The 19,425-nt window shown below is 42.8% G+C and overlaps 1 protein-coding gene across 2 annotated transcripts in view; it reads left to right on the forward strand.

Moving 5' to 3' along the window:
- Positions 1-5,641: 5,641 nt before the first annotated feature.
- The window catches only part of ripor2 (RHO family interacting cell polarization regulator 2), a 63,342-nt gene continuing 49,558 nt past the window's right edge, over positions 5,642-19,425 (forward strand). For both annotated transcript variants that reach the window (XM_069681428.1, XM_069681429.1), the window contains exon 1: positions 5,642-5,901. In XM_069681428.1, the coding sequence (XP_069537529.1) occupies positions 5,823-5,901 (79 nt within the window). In that variant the 5' untranslated portion in view covers positions 5,642-5,822. The remainder of the gene's footprint in view (positions 5,902-19,425) is intronic.

Genomic DNA, 19,425 nt, shown 5'->3' on the forward strand with positions numbered 1-19,425 from the left:
ATCCTTAATCGTTTTTTTGTGTTTTTTTCAGCTAAAATTAAACAAATTTAAATTTACAGAGGTGGAAATATACTGTAATTTGCCTTTTTAAATGTCTAAATATCTAAAGAGGTGTTTTTTCCCCCTAAAAATGCGTCCAATCATCGCCTAGTGTCCAAATGAACTCAGTGACCTCGATGCTTCCACCATGGAAGGCAGAAATGAAGCACAAATAATCCGCCTCTTGCTGTGAACATCCTTCAATGGCTTCGATTTCATTCTGCAAAAGTTGTATAGATTGAATGTTCTGTCAGCTTTGAGGCACAAAAGTTGGCAGTTAGTAAATAATGCTGGTGCACCTTAAAGTTGAAAGTAGGAATACTGTCTGATGCCGAGTTTTCGAGTATTCATCACAGTCGTAGCATCTATGCAAAAGGCTGCGTCCATGCAAATTAGCCCGCACCGTAGAATTAGCCTGCATGCTAATGAGCTGCTGCTTCCATGCTAATAACGGATATTTTCGTCCACAGTAACAGGCGGCGCACTGATGCACATTGTCAAGGCCAGAGGAGCGAGCGTGTAGGAGGCTGAAGCCGCCTATTCAGCCTCCTGGGACGCTCATCATCTGGCTCGATTCAGATGCCAAAGAGCTCCATTGTTTGACCCCATTCAAACAAAACCATTGTACCGAGCGGGTCTGATTGTGCTTTCTCTTTGCAAGTAACAACTGTGTGTGTGTGTGTGTGTTGTCTGCTCTGTGGTTCTGTGGCATTGTGGGTGAGTATTACTATATGGACGTGTGTGTTAGTGCGTGGTATTGTGTGTTTGCATCCCTGCAGCATGCGTTTGCATTTCCCGGAGCAGGAGGGGGGGTTCTCTGCTGGTGACAACAATGTACCCAGTCATTGAGATGCAGAAGGGCGAGTGCAGCCCAAACATGACCCTGTTTTCCTCCCTTTAGAGGAGCTCATGCTCAGAAGTTGCTGCTTAAAGAGAAAGAGAGTAAAAGTTTGTGAATGCTCCGATTTGTTCCCATTTTTAATCTTTGTTTTGGTGCATAAATCACGATGCAGTCACCAGAACATGTGATGCTTTTAGTGGTGAACAGATGGGAGTGGGACGTATCTGCATAAGACAGTGGGCTTTGCTTTGCATGTGTCAGTGTTTCTGTTTACTTGCCTCCAAGACCAGTGATTCATGTTTCTAGGATCAGAGTACTAAGTCCAAATGCCCCTGCTGTCTGCTGTGAGCCACCATATTGTGCCGAGAATATGAGAATACAATATAACTGTTTAAATATCCGCCGTCCCCATCATTCAATCTTACACATTAGTATGTACGGAGCCGTGCCGAGTTGCATGATTGTGAAACAGCTCTTGGGGAAAACATCAATAACATTTTATATAGTATTTCACTGCACTTCCTGTTTGTCACCACTTTCTGTCATTTCCCACTGCTGCCTGAAAAGTTCCTTCACTTTGCTTCTTCATTTTTATTACACGGTTTGTAGCTTCACTGCAGTTATGCATGTACGGTTTTCAACCACTTCTCATTTTGGATTAGTCAGTGAACACCCTACTCTTTCCATACTGTCAGCAGGGTGCTTTCAACCCACTGGGTCCCACCCTGCTCTTGTATGTATTTGTGTGTGAATGTGTGTTTGCATAAGGCCTGCAAGTAACAATTAACTTCTAATAACTGAGTTGACAAAATTCACATCACAGTCTCAAGATATCATCAACAAATTCCTTATTTTGTCTAATAAACGGTCCAAAACTTGAATATATTCAGTTGACAGTGATAAAGATAAGAGATAAACAACAGTACTGACACTGGAGATCCTGAATTCAGATCGATTCGGGTTCCTTTTGCATCATATGTGACTTAAAGGAGCAGTTCGCCCCTGGAAAAAGCCCCTGTCAGTCAAAGCTGGTGTTCTCTGTAATCGATAGAAGCAATAATATTTGAAATTGCCACCATAGCTGTGGAGAAAGTACAAACAGCTCGTGGTTTTCGCCCATTCTACATTCCTACAACACCCAGCATGCATTGTGCTCCTCCTTCTGAAAGGAACGGCCCAGGGAGAGGCGCTGGAGTGAAACACTACTGTTTTCCAGTTGAGGACATTGACCGCTGCAGGCAACGGCTCAGAGCTGTACAGAACCAGAAATACGACGAGAATATACCGGTGGATCGTCTAAAACATCTTCAGGTCTGAAATCTACATTTCAAACCTGACGATTTTGAACGAGACATGACATAGGAGGTGGGCTTCCTAGATTGAGGAAGTGTAGTTTAGCGAGCTCCCTGGCGTCCGCCAGATGACGCGTTTTACGTTGTCGGGAGGAGATTTTCCAGGGCCCATTGGAGAAGCGAATAGCGTCCTCCAAAGGCACAGAGCACAATTAGATTTTTTTCTACCATAATGGCATTAGCTCCCCATAACAGCATGATAGGACTGAGGTTGAAAATCGGTGAACCGGTCCTTTAAAGGATTAATTGATGATCAGAATAGTTGAAGACATCGATTAGCTCTAGTCTGCATGATTCTCCTACTGTTATACATACAAGTGGTACAAGGGGCACTTATAGTTTAAAAAAAATCATATTGTGATAATGGTTGGAAATGCAAGGCCGCAAAGCCATCAACCATGTAAACAGTGTTTGTGCTGTACAGGCTAGTTTTGTACAGACATTTATGCAACAGTTTAGTCTATCAAACTCTCTGTAGCTAACTAAGGAACAGAAGAGCTGGGAAGTGAAACAATGGTGCGTTTGCTTTCAGTAGCTTTTAAAGGTTCATAAAGGCAGATTCGGGTGGGTGTTTGGGCTGTGGTGGCCAGAGCAGAGTCCCAGTTGCTGCTTCCACTTTTAGCCACTGTCACAGTTTTTGTTCCTGGTTCAGACTGACAGATAACAAACACATGTCTACTCACTGTCTTGCCAGTACACAACTTGTAAACACAGCTCTTAAATCAACAAATTATCCATGTTCAGATCCCACTTCCTGAATCATGTGATGTGTCGCAGTTGTCTGGACTCGCCTCAGTGAAAATGAGTTTGTCTCCAGGTCCGTTCCCTCGAGCTTTGGCCTTAAAGGGAGGCGGCAGCAGAGGAGAGGAAGTCTGAGGTAAAAGTGATAATGAATTGACATGAGGCCTAGTTTCTATTTTGGTTGGGAATTGGTTTGCTTAAGTGGGGTGTGACTCAGAGAAACTGCACAGTGAAGACAGATGGATGTATGGTGTAAGACGGAGGAAGAAGGTCTGTGTCTGGCTGTTATTTTTCATTGCAGAATAAATTAAAGGTCAAAACAGACAAGAACTGTGGCACTAAACTCCATGCTGCCAATTTTAAAGGAAGTGTCTGACAGACACTGGTAAGGGGTCTCCTGAGGATGGTGCAGACCTCTTAAAAAGTCTGGATGAAACTGTATCCAAGTCATAAAGTAGAGTTGCCCTGCCCATGACAGGCTGGAAAGGTTTATAGAAAAGTTTTCACATGTACGCAAAATGTTTCATTGACAAAGCTATAATATATATGCATCAGTCCTTTTTAACCAAGCTAGCCACAAGGCTTGAGTGACGACACTGTCAGGCGGTGTGTTTTATAGACTGTTCTGAAAGTTTGTACATTCGTTCATCGAGGCAAAATTCTCTTTGTCTTGTCCAAAAGATACTCTCGAAATGAAAGATAATTCAGTTTGCCTGTGTCAAATTCTGCTTTGTCTTGAGTGCCAATTAGCTAATGTTAGCATGCTGCCAAACTAAGACACAGTACATGGTAAACATCAAAGGCTACCTCTTAAACATCAGTATGTTAGCATTGTGGACATGTTAGCATTTACCTCAAATACAGCCTCACAAAGTTGCTAGCATGATTTTAGGCTTCTAGTCTTGTTTTTAATCTCATGCAGCAACATAGCATATGGTTGCCTGCGATAGTTTGTACATTTTTACACCCTAATGTTCAAAGTTACTGTTCATTTACACATTTAAAGTTAAGCATAACTCTAAAGAGCATGAACATAAAGAGAAATGTATGCATCAGTATTTTTTAGCCAAGCTAGCCGCATAGCTCGAGTGATGACTGTCAGGCATGTGTGTTACAGATTGTTCTGAAAGTTTGTACATTTATTCATCGAGTCAAAATTTGCCTTTTTTGTCCAATACTTTTGTTTTTAAGTCAAATGCTAATTTGTCTTTAATACTAATTAGCTAATGTTAGCATGCCGCCATGCTAAACTAAGAGTACATAAAAACCTTAAAGGCTACCTCTTAAACCTCAGTATGTTAGCATTGTGGGCGTGTTAGCATTTAGCTCAAGTACAGTCTCACAGAGTTGCTAGCATGATTGTATACCGTTAGTTTTGTTTTTAATCTCATGTAGCAACATAGTATCTGGTTGCCTGCGATAGTTTGTACATTTTTACACCCTAATGTTCAAAGAAACTGTTCATTTACACATTTAAAGTTAAGCATAAATCTAAAGAGCATGAACATAAAGGGAAACGTATGCATCAGTATTTTTTAGCCAAGCTAGCCGCATGGCTCGAGTGACGACACTGTCAGGCACGTGTTTGACAGATTGTTCTGGAAGTTTGTACATTCATTCATCGAGTCTCCTTCATTTGTCCTATACTTTGATTGTAAGTCAAATGCTACTTTGTCTTTAGTGCTAATTACGTAATGTTAGCATGCTGCCATGCTAAACTATCACGCTAAACTAAGACGGTAAACCTCGGTATGTTAGCATTGTGGGCATGTTAGCATTTAGCTTAAGTAGTACAGTCTCACCGAGTTGCTAGCATGACTGTTAGTCTTGTTTTTAATCTAATGTAGCAGCATAGCATCAGGTCGCCTGTGAAGTATTCATAGTTTGTACATTTTTACACCATTATGCTAAAAGTTACTGTACATTTAAACATGTTAAGTTAAGCATTACTAAAGAGCATCAACAAAGAGATGTCTTGAAAACAGCAACAAGTGTCGTCCAACAACCCGTGGAGTTGCTCATATTCATATTTCTAAAACAAAGATGTTTTTTCTCTCTGTGACTTATTTATAATTCTCAATACAAGAGTCCCAAATGTAAAACTATGATTATAAGAGGATACAAACTTAGCCTCCCACAGTGTCCATGGAGACTTTCAGCGGCAGCAGACAACACCAGACGTTATCAGCTCTGTGAAAAAATAGAGGGAGTAATCAGCGTGCTCCCATGATTCATAGCGAGCTGTGAAGGAATGACAAGTATAGCTAACCTCACACCTCACACGCCATGTCACAAATACACACAAACACATTTTCACACCCTTTTTGCGTGTCCATGCTGGCTCCAAATACAGCATCTATTTCTGTTCTAGCACCAGCCTCTCAGGCTGACTCATTGTAGGGAGCCATACTTTACATATGGACACACACACACATGCACATGCACAGACCACTGACCCTCCCCATAGAGTACACACACACATACACACATGCGCACACTTGCTCACACGAGTGCTCTCCTAACAGCACACTCTCACTTCAGCTTTGCACAGGATGTTATGAAATCAGCCCTGTTGCTGAAACTTAGTGAAGGTCGCTGGGAGTCCTCTCTCACCCACACACACACACACACTTCACCTGGCACTTACACACATCCTGCAGAGAGCTGAAGCTCAGTCCCAGTGCTCTGCTACTCGAGTGAGGAGCCTGCTGGTGATCGGACTGTCGCCTGAAGCGAAGAGGCCGATCCGGCGTTGATTCGATCTCGCAGCACAGTCACTCTCTGGGAGGCTCTGATTAGTTAGCCAAGGAGACGAAGGGAAGAGAAGAAGGAAAAGAAGAGGAGGAGTGATGGCTGTGACCGACATCGCAGAGGATGACCTGGATGAGATGATGCGCGACGAAGCGGAGGATGTCTTCTCCGAGGACGGTAAGCTTGCCAAGGGTCAGTTGTGGAGTGTGAAAGCAGGCGTGGGTTTACAGGTGGGCTGAACCGGCTGCTGATGGATTGCAGCGAGGGCAGACTTGGTGGTTTGAGACTTGTGGTTGTGATCGGGGTTAAGACGAGGGTATGGTGACGGCTGGCCCAGAGAGATCTCTTCAGCTGTGTAGGTGGGGTGGTTTTCTACATGGCTGAGTAGGCTCTGATACACACTGACGCTAAAGATATCTACCATTAATCTTATTGAAGAGGAAGAAAGCTTCAATAGTCCACTTAAAGTCAGTGTAATGAATACTTGACTTAATGAGAACTTTTTGCTACTTGTCTCCATTTCACCTTCGCTGAGCTCTCCGCGGTTTGTTTATTGATTTTTCAACTTTTACCCTTTTTAGAAAGCTGAGAGGATCCGTGCCCTCTGCAGTGTGGGCGGTCTTGTATAACAGGCAGATGTTTTTAACCAAGCAATGTGTACCACGGGAAAATCTTTTCTGTGAGTAGTTTGTATTTAAAAAGCAGCTGTAGAATAACGTTCAGCTGGAGGGCTAATGAGCAGCAGATATAGGGACCAATGATTACACCGCCGAGGCGTCAGAACCATTATGGATAGTGATGCTTCATAGATTGGCTCGTTAATTAAGACACTTGAACTAACATAATTAAATATGATGTTATTATACCAGAATACAAATACCAAAATGCAACTTGACCCTAGACAGCTTGGTGGTGCCCTCAAATGGGCATCCAATGAACAACTCCTCTTGCTTTGCCTTCAGGAGTTGTGACCTCATTTCTGTAATGTACAGAACCATTGAAGGTTGTTTGATTGGATTGCAAAATAACAAAGACTTTCTCTTTCTAGCTTCTAAAGACTATTTATGCCTTTGCATTTCCCGTATTATGTTACCCACTCGAAGGGAGACCATGTTGGTGATGTACAAGTGGTGTTCGTAAGGCCAAACCACTTGGCGCATGTGGAGCAAAAGTTCCTATATTGTATCTACGAGCTAACAAGTCCCATAAAAAGATACTTCTTGGACTAATAAAGCTACAAGCCACTAGCCTCAAGCAGAGATAAGGAGGTCTGGCGAGCTCTCTTTTGTCTTGGTCAATCAAAGATTATTTTTGTCTCCACTGGTTTGTCCGTTTGCCAACAGCTCAGAGCCGAGAAATAGTTTGTGTCATAACCCCGAATAAAACTGCTAATGGAATTTTTGCACTTTGGTTAAAGTCGTATTGTAGCGTTATAACAATATAATGTGGTGATTGAGCTTTAAGATTCAGGCAGACAGATTTTTATACCTTCTGGCAGAGCCAGGCGAGCTATTTCCTTTGTTTGTAATCTTTATGCTAAGCTAGGCTAACAGGCTGCTGTCTGCAGCTTCAGTTGTACTGACAGATATGAGAATGGTATCAATCTTCTCATGTAACTCTGAATGAGCATACTGTACTACCCAAAAGGTCACACTATGAGCCCCCTCCCCCTGTCGAACACACACAAACACACCGGTGGCAAAGTGATGAACCATACACACACACTCACATGCCCAGGGCTCAAGTGCTCAGCCGTGTTTTATCTGCTTAGAGGAGCGTTTGATTGTTCACCAACTGCTTGCATTGTACACATTAACACTGGTGTATTTATATATCTAAAGACATATTTAAGCTCCACGCAGTCTGAAAGCGCTCTGCAGCAGCTTCACTGATCATCAGTGGACAGCGAAGGAGGACATTCCCATTATTGCATCATTTGGTGTGTAATGTATGTTAATGCCTGCACTGACCCACTTCTGACTGAGATATACCGACGGTAATGTGACGTTCCCTTTGAACATCGCAGCCAGGAGGGACGCCGCCAGATGACTCTCTGCAACAAACCAGCCAATCGCAGGGCTCGGATTCATGCCGAGGTTGGCCAGCAGCTTCAGAGTGTTTATTCACAGACACAGCTGAAGGTTGCAGAATTCGGATCACTTATATTTTCTGTGTTAATTAGCTCTTTGGATTAGTGAAATTATTCTGTGTGTTTTGTGTTGAATATTCAAACGTTTCATTCTTATTGGCCTTGAATGCAAATTTACAACCACTGGCCTATTTTCTTTCTTAGTTACTAAGTTCATCATTAGTCGTGGATTTGCACATCTTTACGCTTTTCTACCAACAAAATTAGAATTCTGTGTTGAATGAGCTTGAAGTGCTGTACTGTTTGGGATGTGTGATTTCGCTCATGAGGTGCTTCCAAACATGGAGTCTGCAGCCCACAAAGGGTTAAGAGATGAATCATAGGGGCTGTCAGATAATTACAGCAGAAGGAAATACAGATAGCTATAATTATCCTTCCGGCTTTTCTCCAACTGTTGCATATCTCTCGTTAAATACTCGATAGTTGGATCTATTCAGGCCTATAAAATTATCCAGTTCTATCAGAGAAAAGAGACAATTAAGTCAATGCCACCAATTCAATCAGTCTTGAACTGAACCGCTTGCAACCGATGGATATATAACCCGGTCGGACAGTCAGAGGCTGACACCATTAGTTTGCAGGTTTTTGAACATAAACCAAATTTAAACTTTGACCCAAGATGTGTACAAAACATGGCAGTCCATGTATTGGTTATAACCCCAAAAGTCAACCTCACGGGTGGTCATAAATGTCATGAGGATAAAACATCTGGAACCATGAATGTCTGCACTTAAGTTTGTGCAAATCAATATTGCTAAGTAACAAACTTTTCCTATTGGTGGGGCTTGATGAAACTACTAATAACACCTTGATAGTGTATAAAATAATGTTGGTCAATCCGTCCAAAAGCTGCTGAGATATTTGAGTTTGGACACAAGTAAAGGACCGACCGAAGTGACCATTCCTGCAGAAGCACTACTACTGATTTCATCTATGGTTGTTCTTCAAACAGCATGGGCTATAGACCTTTGGAGAGAACCTGCAACAGGTTAAGGTTTAGGAAAAGATGGTTTCTGTTCCAATAAAAAGGCAGGTTATTGTTGGTTAAGTTACGTACCAGTTACATCAGGTACGGACAAAGTTAAAGGAAGTTATATAAGTTAAAAAGGTCAGCGATGACTTTTGGTTTATAAATACAGTCTAGTCATGCCATATTTTCATGCAGTGTTTTGTTTATGGTTTTGTCAGTGTAGAAATCGCAGTGCAGAATATTTGAAGGCAGAAAGCGAGACAAGAGGCTTCTTACTTTTACACCCAAGAATAACCTGCATGTGACACTAACTTCACAGTTACTGCAAGAGGAGGGAGTGATGCTGTTCCCAGAGACGATAGATCGTATTCGGCATGGTTACTCTTCCTTGTTATTCTTCTGCCGCTGCGCTGCTGAATTATGACTAAAGGAGAACTACTTTTAGCCGCGCAGCATAAATGACAAAGTGCCCGAACAGAGCAGATACACAGCCACAAGCTCGCTCTCTCCCCGCTCTTTCCCTGCCTCTCCTCCTCTCTCAGCCGCTCAGTGAGTCCACTTCAGGTCGTATGAATTAGCAAAGAGCCTCGGTTAGCTTCCCTCAGTGGAGGACAGTGTGTTTTAGCTTCATCCCTGCCTCCGTCAAAGCAGTTATGTTGAAGTATCATAAAAGGGGACTCACAGGGGGGAGATTGCCCTTTGCAAGCCATCAGATTGGATCCATGTTGACGGGAGTTTACCCTGTCTCTTTAGAAAGTGGTTCCTGCATACATATACAGATTTTAACGCCAATGCCTATGCATACTGAGGTTGTAAGCTGTAGGTTGGGTATATAGCCGTCCAGATAAGCTTTGGTTTCATTTTGCACAGCAGGTTTTGAGCTGAATTCCCAGTGATTTCTGATTTTAAAGAGTACTACTACTAAACTAAGGCGTATATTGAGACGGGGTTGCTGTTGGATCTTCCAAATGTCATTTTCCAACGCTCCGAGCAGCAACCTCCTGTCATGTGGAGGTTCCAGAGTCGCTGCCCACGTCTCATAACTGTGCCAAAATTCATGTAGGCCTGGCTGAATGACAGCTGTCTTCGCTGGTTGAAGAAACAGTGATGCCAAATGAGTTTTGAAGAAGGCAGGAGTATGATCGGAGATGTCACATCCCTTCGAGGCAAGCTAGCTGCCAAGCTAACCTTCATGGACAAAAGTGACAGAAAACGGCAACAATTGAGCGCTGAAGTGATTGACACAACTGTACAAGTTGTACCGCCCTACTGATGTCACCGATGAACACATCTCACATCCAAATTTACCTTTGACTTTGGAGTCGTCTGCATATACTTGACAGTTGTTTTTGTCATGGCACCAATGACAGTTTCTGATGCCCCCTCCTCTGACAGTGTCAGGCTAAATTAAAGAAGTGAAATCAAATGCCGGCTAAGACTGGAAGCACAAATCTTATCTCAGAACCACGGCACGTAAGAGCAAGCTCTATGTGCCACTATGTGAGTCTACACTATCTCAAGTAGCTGAGAAAACATGTATGTTGTTTTGTCCGTGTAATTTTGGGTGAACTGACCCTCTTTGGATGTTGGTAGATGTGTTAGCATCTTTCATTTGTAAGATGAACTTTGGACAGAGTTTTCTGATCTTATAAAGGCAGCTTTGTTCTTGGCCAGCGTGAATCAATAACGTTTATCCAGCAGAGATTTATCCAGAAGAGCTTCACAAGCTCAGAGGTCATCGACTTGTCCCAACAAGCTTCAATAATACGCAGCTTGAAGGGTTTGATGCTCTAAGACGACGGGATGATACTATAAAGTCTCAGCTCGCCCTTTTTAACTACCCATGAGACCTTGCAAAATCACCTCTGCACCAACACCGCCCTGACCTGAACGACTCTTTTCTGATCTTCCAGAACGAAAGCCAAAGCCCTTACTTGGTTTTGCATGTTTCAACACAACTCTTCTTCTCTTGCTGTCACACTCAAACACACATGCACAGCCCTTTTTCTTGAAACACTTCTCTGAAAAAAAAGGCTACACCAAATGAAACAAAGACATCAGTAAAAGAGCACAGCAGCTTCATTGAGACCAAAATAAACTCAATGGCTTTTTAAACTCCTGCGTCCTCCTTCTAAGTAATTTAAAGGGCCTTGCTTCACTCTGCTGGTCCACTCACATGGCTGGCTGTGGAGCAGAAAAGCTCAAGTGTGTCCTGAAGGAAAGCTGCAGTAGTAGGGCTTTAATGGCAGAAAAAATATAGCTGAGCATAAGATCGATGGAGCCTTTGTGCAATGACGCGACGGTGTTGTGTGTCTAAATAAACCTGTGTTTGAGTAACTGGGTCAGCATCACAGAGCTGCTTTCAGTCACAGAGAAGGAGGCCTTGAAGCACCCTCAGTTAAATTTACGCTCAGGTAGCACATAGGAAATAACTCTTCCTTAGACATGCCAGTCTAGATCGTTTAAATGTCTTGTATGTGGATGCCCTGTCATTTAACAGAGTTAAGCTGAAGGCCTAGTTCTGGAAAAAAGTTTGTCTATTCTGAAGCTGGATTGTTTTGATGCAGGTCCTCTTTTGCAACAGGATGTGTTTCCACTCCGCCCTTCACAACCTATTACAAGACAAAACCACTAATTGCCGGGCTCGACAGCTTTTGTCTCTTTGTTTTTGTTTTTTTTAGTTTGGTTTTTGAACTCCTTTTGGCACAATGACATGTCAATCACTCTGGGGTTGGGAGGTTTCTATTCAGCCAATGTCCCCACAAAGATTAAGGGAACGTAAATAAATCCTAAGGGGACAGGTGTATGTAAAGGTGTGAGCTGACAACTATACCTGAATAGAGTTAAAGCTTTAATCTTGTGTTTTCACCTGTGCTCTTTAAGCCTTTGGGCTAGCTAGACATTCCCAAAGGGCTTTTCTTTAATGTTCTCTGCTAAACAACACCTGAGATTTAAGTAGTGATTAAATGAACCAGAAAAGACATGTCACAACATGCAGGCTTGTTTTCAAGAAGACTTGTCTAAAGCATCAAATGAAGGTCTCATTTCCACAGTACAGGACTTTCTTGGAATAAGGGGTAGTAGAAGGGCCGCATTCCTCTGGTAATCTAAGAAACAAGGACTCACTCAGAGCCTAGTAACAGGAAAAGTTACCTAGGCTAAAAGCCAAACTACCTGTGAAGTAAGCCTTGTAAACCTCTGGCTAATAGCTTTTAAGCTAGCTCTTTGTTTTTGGCTTTAATTATGTACATGTATTTTTTAAAGCAGCATCAGTAGAATAAACTTAATAGAAGTAACTTTGAGTAATGTTTAGAACCTGAATCAGAATCAGAAATACTTAATTTACTTTTATTTACACATGTTAAAGTTAGGGAGAAAAATTTCTGTAACATCCTGCTTTGCTAGCTAGCAAGAATAGCCAACGTTAGTAAGCTTTTTTCCTTAAGTTAAATATACTTTAATAAACTGAGAGATACTCTTGAGCGCTTTCTGAGTAACTATCCTTGTGCTGACTGGTAACTAAAAGGTTTTTTTAACTGCTTGCACATAACTGGGAACTTAAAGAGTCTTACTAATGTTAGCCGTAACCAATTTTTGATTGACATTGAATTGATACAGAAGTACCTGGTTTAATTCACACATACATCTAATGAGGAAATGCTAATGCTAGAAACGCAAAGGCCTAATTAAATTGGGTGTTTATTTAAGTATTTTCTGTTATGTTCTCAGCTAATAAATAAGCCAGCATAGACATGCTAGAACATGCTGGCTTACTTTCAAGAAGTCATGATTCAAATACCAACTTTCAGTGTCATTTCCACAGAAGCTTTTCCTGGAACAAGTGGAAGTAGTAGTAGGGCCGCATTCCTCTGGTAATCTGAGAAACAAGGAGACACACAGGAGAGGAAAAGTTATTCAGGTTCAAGCCACATACATAACATGTGAAGTACGTCTGTTTTTGTCTTTAAAGATGTAAATTATAAATGTTTTATTTTTTTGTAGTTAATTTTGATAAATGTTACACATTTTAAAGTTAGTCAAAATAAGGGAAAACCCATATAACAGTTAGCTTTGCTAGCTTGCCAAAATGGCTAACGTTAGCAAACTTTACATCAAGCTACTTTCTTAAAATAAGATATCTTTCACAAACTTACAGATACTCTGGAACATTTCATGTTTACCCATTCTTTTCCTGCCTCTTAACCTACCTGGTTTATTTAATCTAACATTACAGGGAACTTCCTGTTGATGTTAGCGAGGAGTTAGCTAATGTTAATGATTAGCCATCATTTACATTAACTGATGTAGCTGAGACTTTTGAGAGCAATTCAAGCGTGTATCTTATGAGGCTGTAAAATTGGGTGTATATATAGGCCAAAGTTTGTTTATTATAGCCACACAATCACGTCTGGATTAAATTATATAGAGTTATAAGTATGTTATGATCAAATCACCACTTCAAATATGAGCTCAGAGGTGCGCTCATTATGTTATCATGCTAATGACATGAAATCTATCCCACATCTACTGTACAAGCTTTCAACTGTTGCCCTGAGGGTGAACAAGGAATGCACCCCCACAACACACACACACTCACAGAGAGCATTAGCATGACATACAGCGCTCACGGAGAAGACTGCAAGACTAGAAACCAGGTCAGATTTCACAAATCCATTCCTCTCTCGCTCTCCTGTCTGGACTTGCCTTGTGTGGTAAACTCAGTGAAACTGTATCCTCCTCTGAGTCGACATGATGCCCGACAAGGCTCAGGATTACAGTGAGCAGAGTCTCGAGCCACTGAGTGAAAACCAAAAAGGGAGGTTATCGATCATAATCATCAAACTGCTTTGTGATTATATAGAAGAGAGGTTCAAGAAATGATGGGTTCAGATGTTTGACCGAGAAGTAGTAGCTTCAGCAGCTTTAGGCCTACAGTTTTGATCATCACATGTTGACTTTTTTAACTGACAATTTCAAGTATTATACCTTTCCAGCCAATGATATATTCCAGATGCAAACCCTTATATTCCTCAGCAAGACTCTACTTGTACCTTATGTAGACGACAGTTCAAATGGATGTCATTACAGTGCTTATCCTAACGTACCCTCCCTGCTGCAGAGCGTAAGCAAAAGACACATAAAAGAGTAACTCCCTCCTCCTGAAGCTGCCAATCAAAACTCGGCTTGTCGGTGGGGTTGTGATCATTTTGTGGCCGATAATGTGATTCAGTGGATCGCTCTGATATCAGAGCTGCAGCGACGTACACGACAGGTTGGGTTAGAGCCAAAGAGGTCACTGCTGGAGGTTGGAGGATGATCTAAAACTGACTTGATCTACTTGCCCTACTGTAAAACACACACACACACACGCAATGCATCTCTCCTCTGCGACCTCACACACACATAAGCGTTGTCTTCCGTCCTCTGACAGTCCACCCACACATACACCTCCGCTGTCTGGCCACAGATGTCGTCTCTGTCAGCAGCGATACAGCGCGATGAGGATCATGACAGTGCTGTAGTTTGTGCCTCAGTGGCCGCTGTGTGCGCTGGGGACTAGCTCTGACCTGAGGGGACCTACTGTAGCTGGAATATCAGCGCTCTGCATCTGCCTCTTCCTGCTTCTGACAGTTGGCTCCACTGACCTACTTTTGCCAAAACACTCAAACTATTATTTTTTACCGCAGTTAAAGGAGGAGGAGAGAAACAATAAAAGGGTGAGGCTCGAATACAGGAAAACATTGTTTGCATGTTGGGGCTTAAGGTGAATTTTGTCATGGTGCAACATCCAGTAAGCGCGGTGATGCAAGAGGACCAATCTGTCTTTCTTTGCAGGAATTTTCTCAGCAGTAAGTTTAAACTTGTCTCAGTTGTTTGGCCACAGGTAGCTTATATTTTAGAGGGCAGGTTCATCGCACTGCTAACCTTTCCTATACAGTTTCCATTCGGTTGCCATGACAATCTCCCTGCAGGAAACGCTGGGCGTGCGAGGTTTACACTCAGTGGTTTGGAACCTCTCTCACAATGAGGTAATCCTGCTCAAAACATGAAACGTTACAGACCACCCATGACTCTTCATGGAGGGGTAACCTGGTGCATGTTTGGAGATGAAGGTTTGCTCTGTGTCGGGCAGCTGGTCAGAAGCGTATCACGGTTTCTAAGAAGATCCTACATCAAACAAAAGGATTTTTCTGGAAAGTTTGGCTTCTTTCACTTTTTGGCCCAAATTTTAAACCTGCAAAAATGTGTTGGGAGCAGAGGAAGAGCTGCGAATAACTTACCACATCATAATAGCTAGTTGCGGCTAACTCTCTTAATATCCAGACGCAACATTAGCATTCATTTGTATGAATGTGTTTGGATGTTTTTGCTTACTAGATGAGTGTACGTCCAATATTTACTCTCCTTTGAGCTCTGTTTTGGTCTCCTCCAAGTCTGGAGAAAAATATTTTGCTTTTTAGCCACTATATGTTCAACTTTCCTCTCCAGCTAATTTGTAACCCAGTCGTCTACTGGTGGGTAGGAAGTCAGAGGAGATATATAAGGTTTTAGTCCTAATAAAAGAAACAGGGCTGATAGGTGTCGAGCTTGGAACCCTAAAAACTAAAATAATGAGCTAAAGTAGGCTAAAAGGTTCTGGATAGCTAAGGGCTCGCTGAAGAGTTCGTTTGATTAGTTTTTGAAATAAAAATAATAATTAGTCTATTTTTAAAGTACATAACGAGTCAGAAACTACTTAACTTTACAGTCAAAACGGATCCCATCCCATCCCACCTGTCTTTGCTTTGTGAGGTCACTGTGCACTGCGGCAGGTGGGATGATATAGTTGGCGCACACCTGCAGTCTGCTGTCTGCCTATGAGGTGTCTTTAGGACCCTTGGGGGGAGTGACTGTACCTGCAACAAGCTACCTGTCATTACAGACTAAAGGAGCTGCAGGCAGCTTACAGCCTGTAATTGATTCACCTCCGCGGAGACACACTGTGACATGTTGAAGCCTTTAATGTATCATTCAGAAAGCAATACGAGAAGTATGTCTGTGCAGAGCTGCAGTGTGTTTCTGTAAGCCCCTGCTGTAAACATTCGAGATGACAATATCAGAAGTTTCGATTCAGCAGTGAGTCAACCTAAACCAGGCGTGTAACCCGAGAAGCTCTCAGCATTTTCTTCTGAAACTTCCGTGCCACACGCTCTCACTCTGACACACAGCACGCACACACCGTCAGCTGTGCCTGTACATCCTTTCGCCTTGACCTTCCTGCCCTGCTGTCATGCGGCCTCCCTGACTCATCCTGGTTCAGTTTAACTCAGTCAATCGTCAGGCAGAGGCGCAGAGCATGTTTAGAGAAAAAGATGAAGAAAAGGAGGGAAATGAAGCCACTGAGTGAATGGCACACATGCTGGACTGAATAAAGAAGAGAAGAATTGGATGTAAAAGCAGTGACGGAGGTAGTTTCAATGCCGCACTACATGCGGAGCAGGAGATCGATGGTGGTGACAAACAGCAGCTGTGGCTGCTATCGAAGGAAAGGATCGGCTCTGCTGGGAGGTCAGTGAGGGTTCATTCAAACGTGTATGAATGGGAAGATATAACTCAATACTTGACCTACAGTTATGGTTTATATAGTTGGTTAAACAACAGATCTAACCGTTTTTAGGTTAAGGTTACTTTATTGTGTCCTAAGGGAGGAAGTGTGTGTAAGTGTAAGTGTGACTTGTCCTCTCTTTGTGTGTGTGTGTGCAGTAGTGTGTCGTAGTGCGCTGGTTCTTCAGTAAATATAGCCGCTGGTCAGGGGCTGTTGATGACAGCCATAATTACAGGCTGAGCTGTTCAGCAGCTGAGAGTCTGAGAAGAAGAGGGGTGTGTCCGTGTGTGCAGGCAAGTGTGTGTGTGTGTTAGTGCTAGCTTAGGGGCTTATGGGAACCCTACAGAGCTCCTTGTGATGTGTTTTTCCCGGCACGTCAGAGTGAAACGTAGAAGAAAGTAGGATGAGAGTGGATTCAGAAGTACGACTTCGGTAGAATTGAAGTACGACTCGTAAAAGATTTAAAGTCGACTTATCAGAGTCACAGAAAGAAACTTGGCATGGGGTCAGTCTGTTTGAGATGTGACTGAATTTATGTGGCAGCGTCAGGTGGGAAAGCTCACTGACAGCAGAACATCTAAACCACCAACTTTAAGCGGCTGTGAAAGAAGAAACAGCCTTCAAAGTAGACAATTTTGTCGCCATTGGTTTAAAGGATTATGTTGACATTTTGGGAAATGTACTTGCTTTCTTTCCAAAAGTAAGATGACAAGAGATTAGCTTAGCCTAGCATAAATACTGAAAACAGTTGGAAATAGCTAGCCTGGATCTGTCTAAAGGTAACAAAGTCCGACTATACGAGCACCTCTAAAGCTCACTTATCGACATGCTTGTGGCATTGCTTCGTGGCCTGGCCCAGTGACTTCCTGGAGTCTTCCCGATTGCCAGACAAGTGGTGGAGTCTCAAGGAGCCAATCAGCCCATCCAAAAACACAGTCCTCTCTCAGTCTCATGTCGTCTATCTCATCTTCCATTTGCGTTCTCTCTCTCTCTTCCTCAACCTCTTCTCTGAATCTTTATGTTGTCTTTCTTTCTTCCTCCTCTCTTCATCATCATCTCTCTCTGCACACATCTTTCTGCATCGACTCCTCCTTACACCACTCATACTCGGGGTGGGAATCTCAGGGTAAGTCCAGATACGATGTGCGTTACATGGTCCACTATAACGATATTATCACGATACAGCGATTCTGCGATAATTGATATATTCCCAGACAATCGTAAAATGATACATCATGATATCTGATTAACTAACGGGCAATTCATTTCCGTTCACGTTGCACTCATTCATGTCATAAGCGTCACTGCGAAGAATCATGAAGTACAGATGTCGGTATTTGGCGCCAGCCTATTGATTGTATTGGACGACGATCTATTGCCGTATCGATATCTTGTCCCACCCCTAACTTAAACCACCGTTTAATTCCCATCATTCCCATCATCGTTGTTGACAGCATTCTGTAAATATCAATCCCCAGTTGACAACCCTGTTTTAGATCTGACCCGTAATATGGGGAAGAGAGATTGGGGATGACATGCATCAAAGGGCAGTGAGTCCAAGTCGAACCGGCAGCCGATGCAACGAGGACTTTGCCTCAGTTTATGAAGCGCTCACTCCGCTCTACAGACTGAGCTAAACCAGCAGGCCTCGTTTCTTCTCGATTAGTGGACGGAGATTGCTCGGTTGTGACTTAAACATGCCGATTTATATATCTTTTATGTCCAACGTTTCCAATTGACTCCTAACCAACAGCCAGCTATCTGTATCCTTCCTTTCAACAAATCGCTCTCTCTCCAAGTCTCGCCAATTTTCTTGCCAAATCTGTCCTCACACTGACGAGAAAAATCCAAAGAGAAAAATCCCCGACCCTTCCCTTTAAGATGAATCATATCAATGAGTCATTATGAAATCCCTTCCTCTACTTCCACCAAACTGATGGATTAAAAGGGACAAGCCATTTTCTGCTCCCTTTGCTTCTTGGAAGGGCGAGCTGAATTGGATTTGTATGGACTCGGCGGAACAGCACATCCACTTATGGAGGCCAATTATGCTGGCAGAAGCACTTGAAGACGAGTCAGTCCACATTACACCAAGTCGTCCCACAGAAATGTATTTCCTCCAGCACCTGTTTGTGGCTCCTGCAGACGGGAGGTGTTCGTCTTTTTTCACGGTTCTCTTCCGTGTAATTCAATTTGTGTGTCGCTTGCCGTCCGGGGGGAAAGCAATCACCGTAAACCTCAGACCCACTTGAGGCGAACGGATTGGAAAGGCAATTTTGAACAGAAGGCCCTGTTGTTAAGCTGTGTAATCACAGATAATCACACCATCACTTTCACAACCTGTCAATACGCTTACGAAGACAAAATAAAACGTACTTCATGCGCTGGTGAAAACCCTGCAGAATGAGGCAGGTCGGACTTCACTGAATTTAACATCCAGCTAAGTGAACATCAAAGGCCTAAATTTAAACCCACAGGACGGAGAAGGTATCAACTCTCCTCCTCCTAAAAATGGCCCCGCTGCTGTCCACAGTACAAGGGCAGGGAGAAATATAGAGACAGTTCAGAAGGTGACAGCTGGATAAATCTGCTGCTCGGACGTGGATTCAGCCTGCAGACCGGACGGGTGTGCCAGGAGAGCAGAAAAGGAGTGGTTAGTGTCTGCCAAAGCAGCAGTCAAATTCATATATTTACCTCAAATGATGGGGACTTTGGTGGTTTGAGTTCCCTGAACTGCAGGTCTTATATCATAATCGATAGTAAGTTACACATTGCGTTGTTTAATAGGTCCTCAAAGAGACAAACATTTGCTGTTGACCCCATACTGACCATCCCTCAACTCCCAATGTCTTTGTATTGTGTATGCACCTTGTGGCCCCAAATGCTTCTACACTGCGCAAGGCAGACTATACATGGAAGCTAAAGTGCATGCCAGGAGACCAACAAAAGCTCGTATAGTAGAATAATACTGCCAGTCCACATGATTTACTGTGTGTC

Source organism: Semicossyphus pulcher, unplaced genomic scaffold, assembly GCF_022749685.1.
Source record: "Semicossyphus pulcher isolate SPU_LCO1_2020_fin unplaced genomic scaffold, fSemPul1.0.p SCAF_5, whole genome shotgun sequence".
Taxonomy (NCBI): Eukaryota; Metazoa; Chordata; class Actinopteri; order Labriformes; family Labridae; genus Semicossyphus; species Semicossyphus pulcher.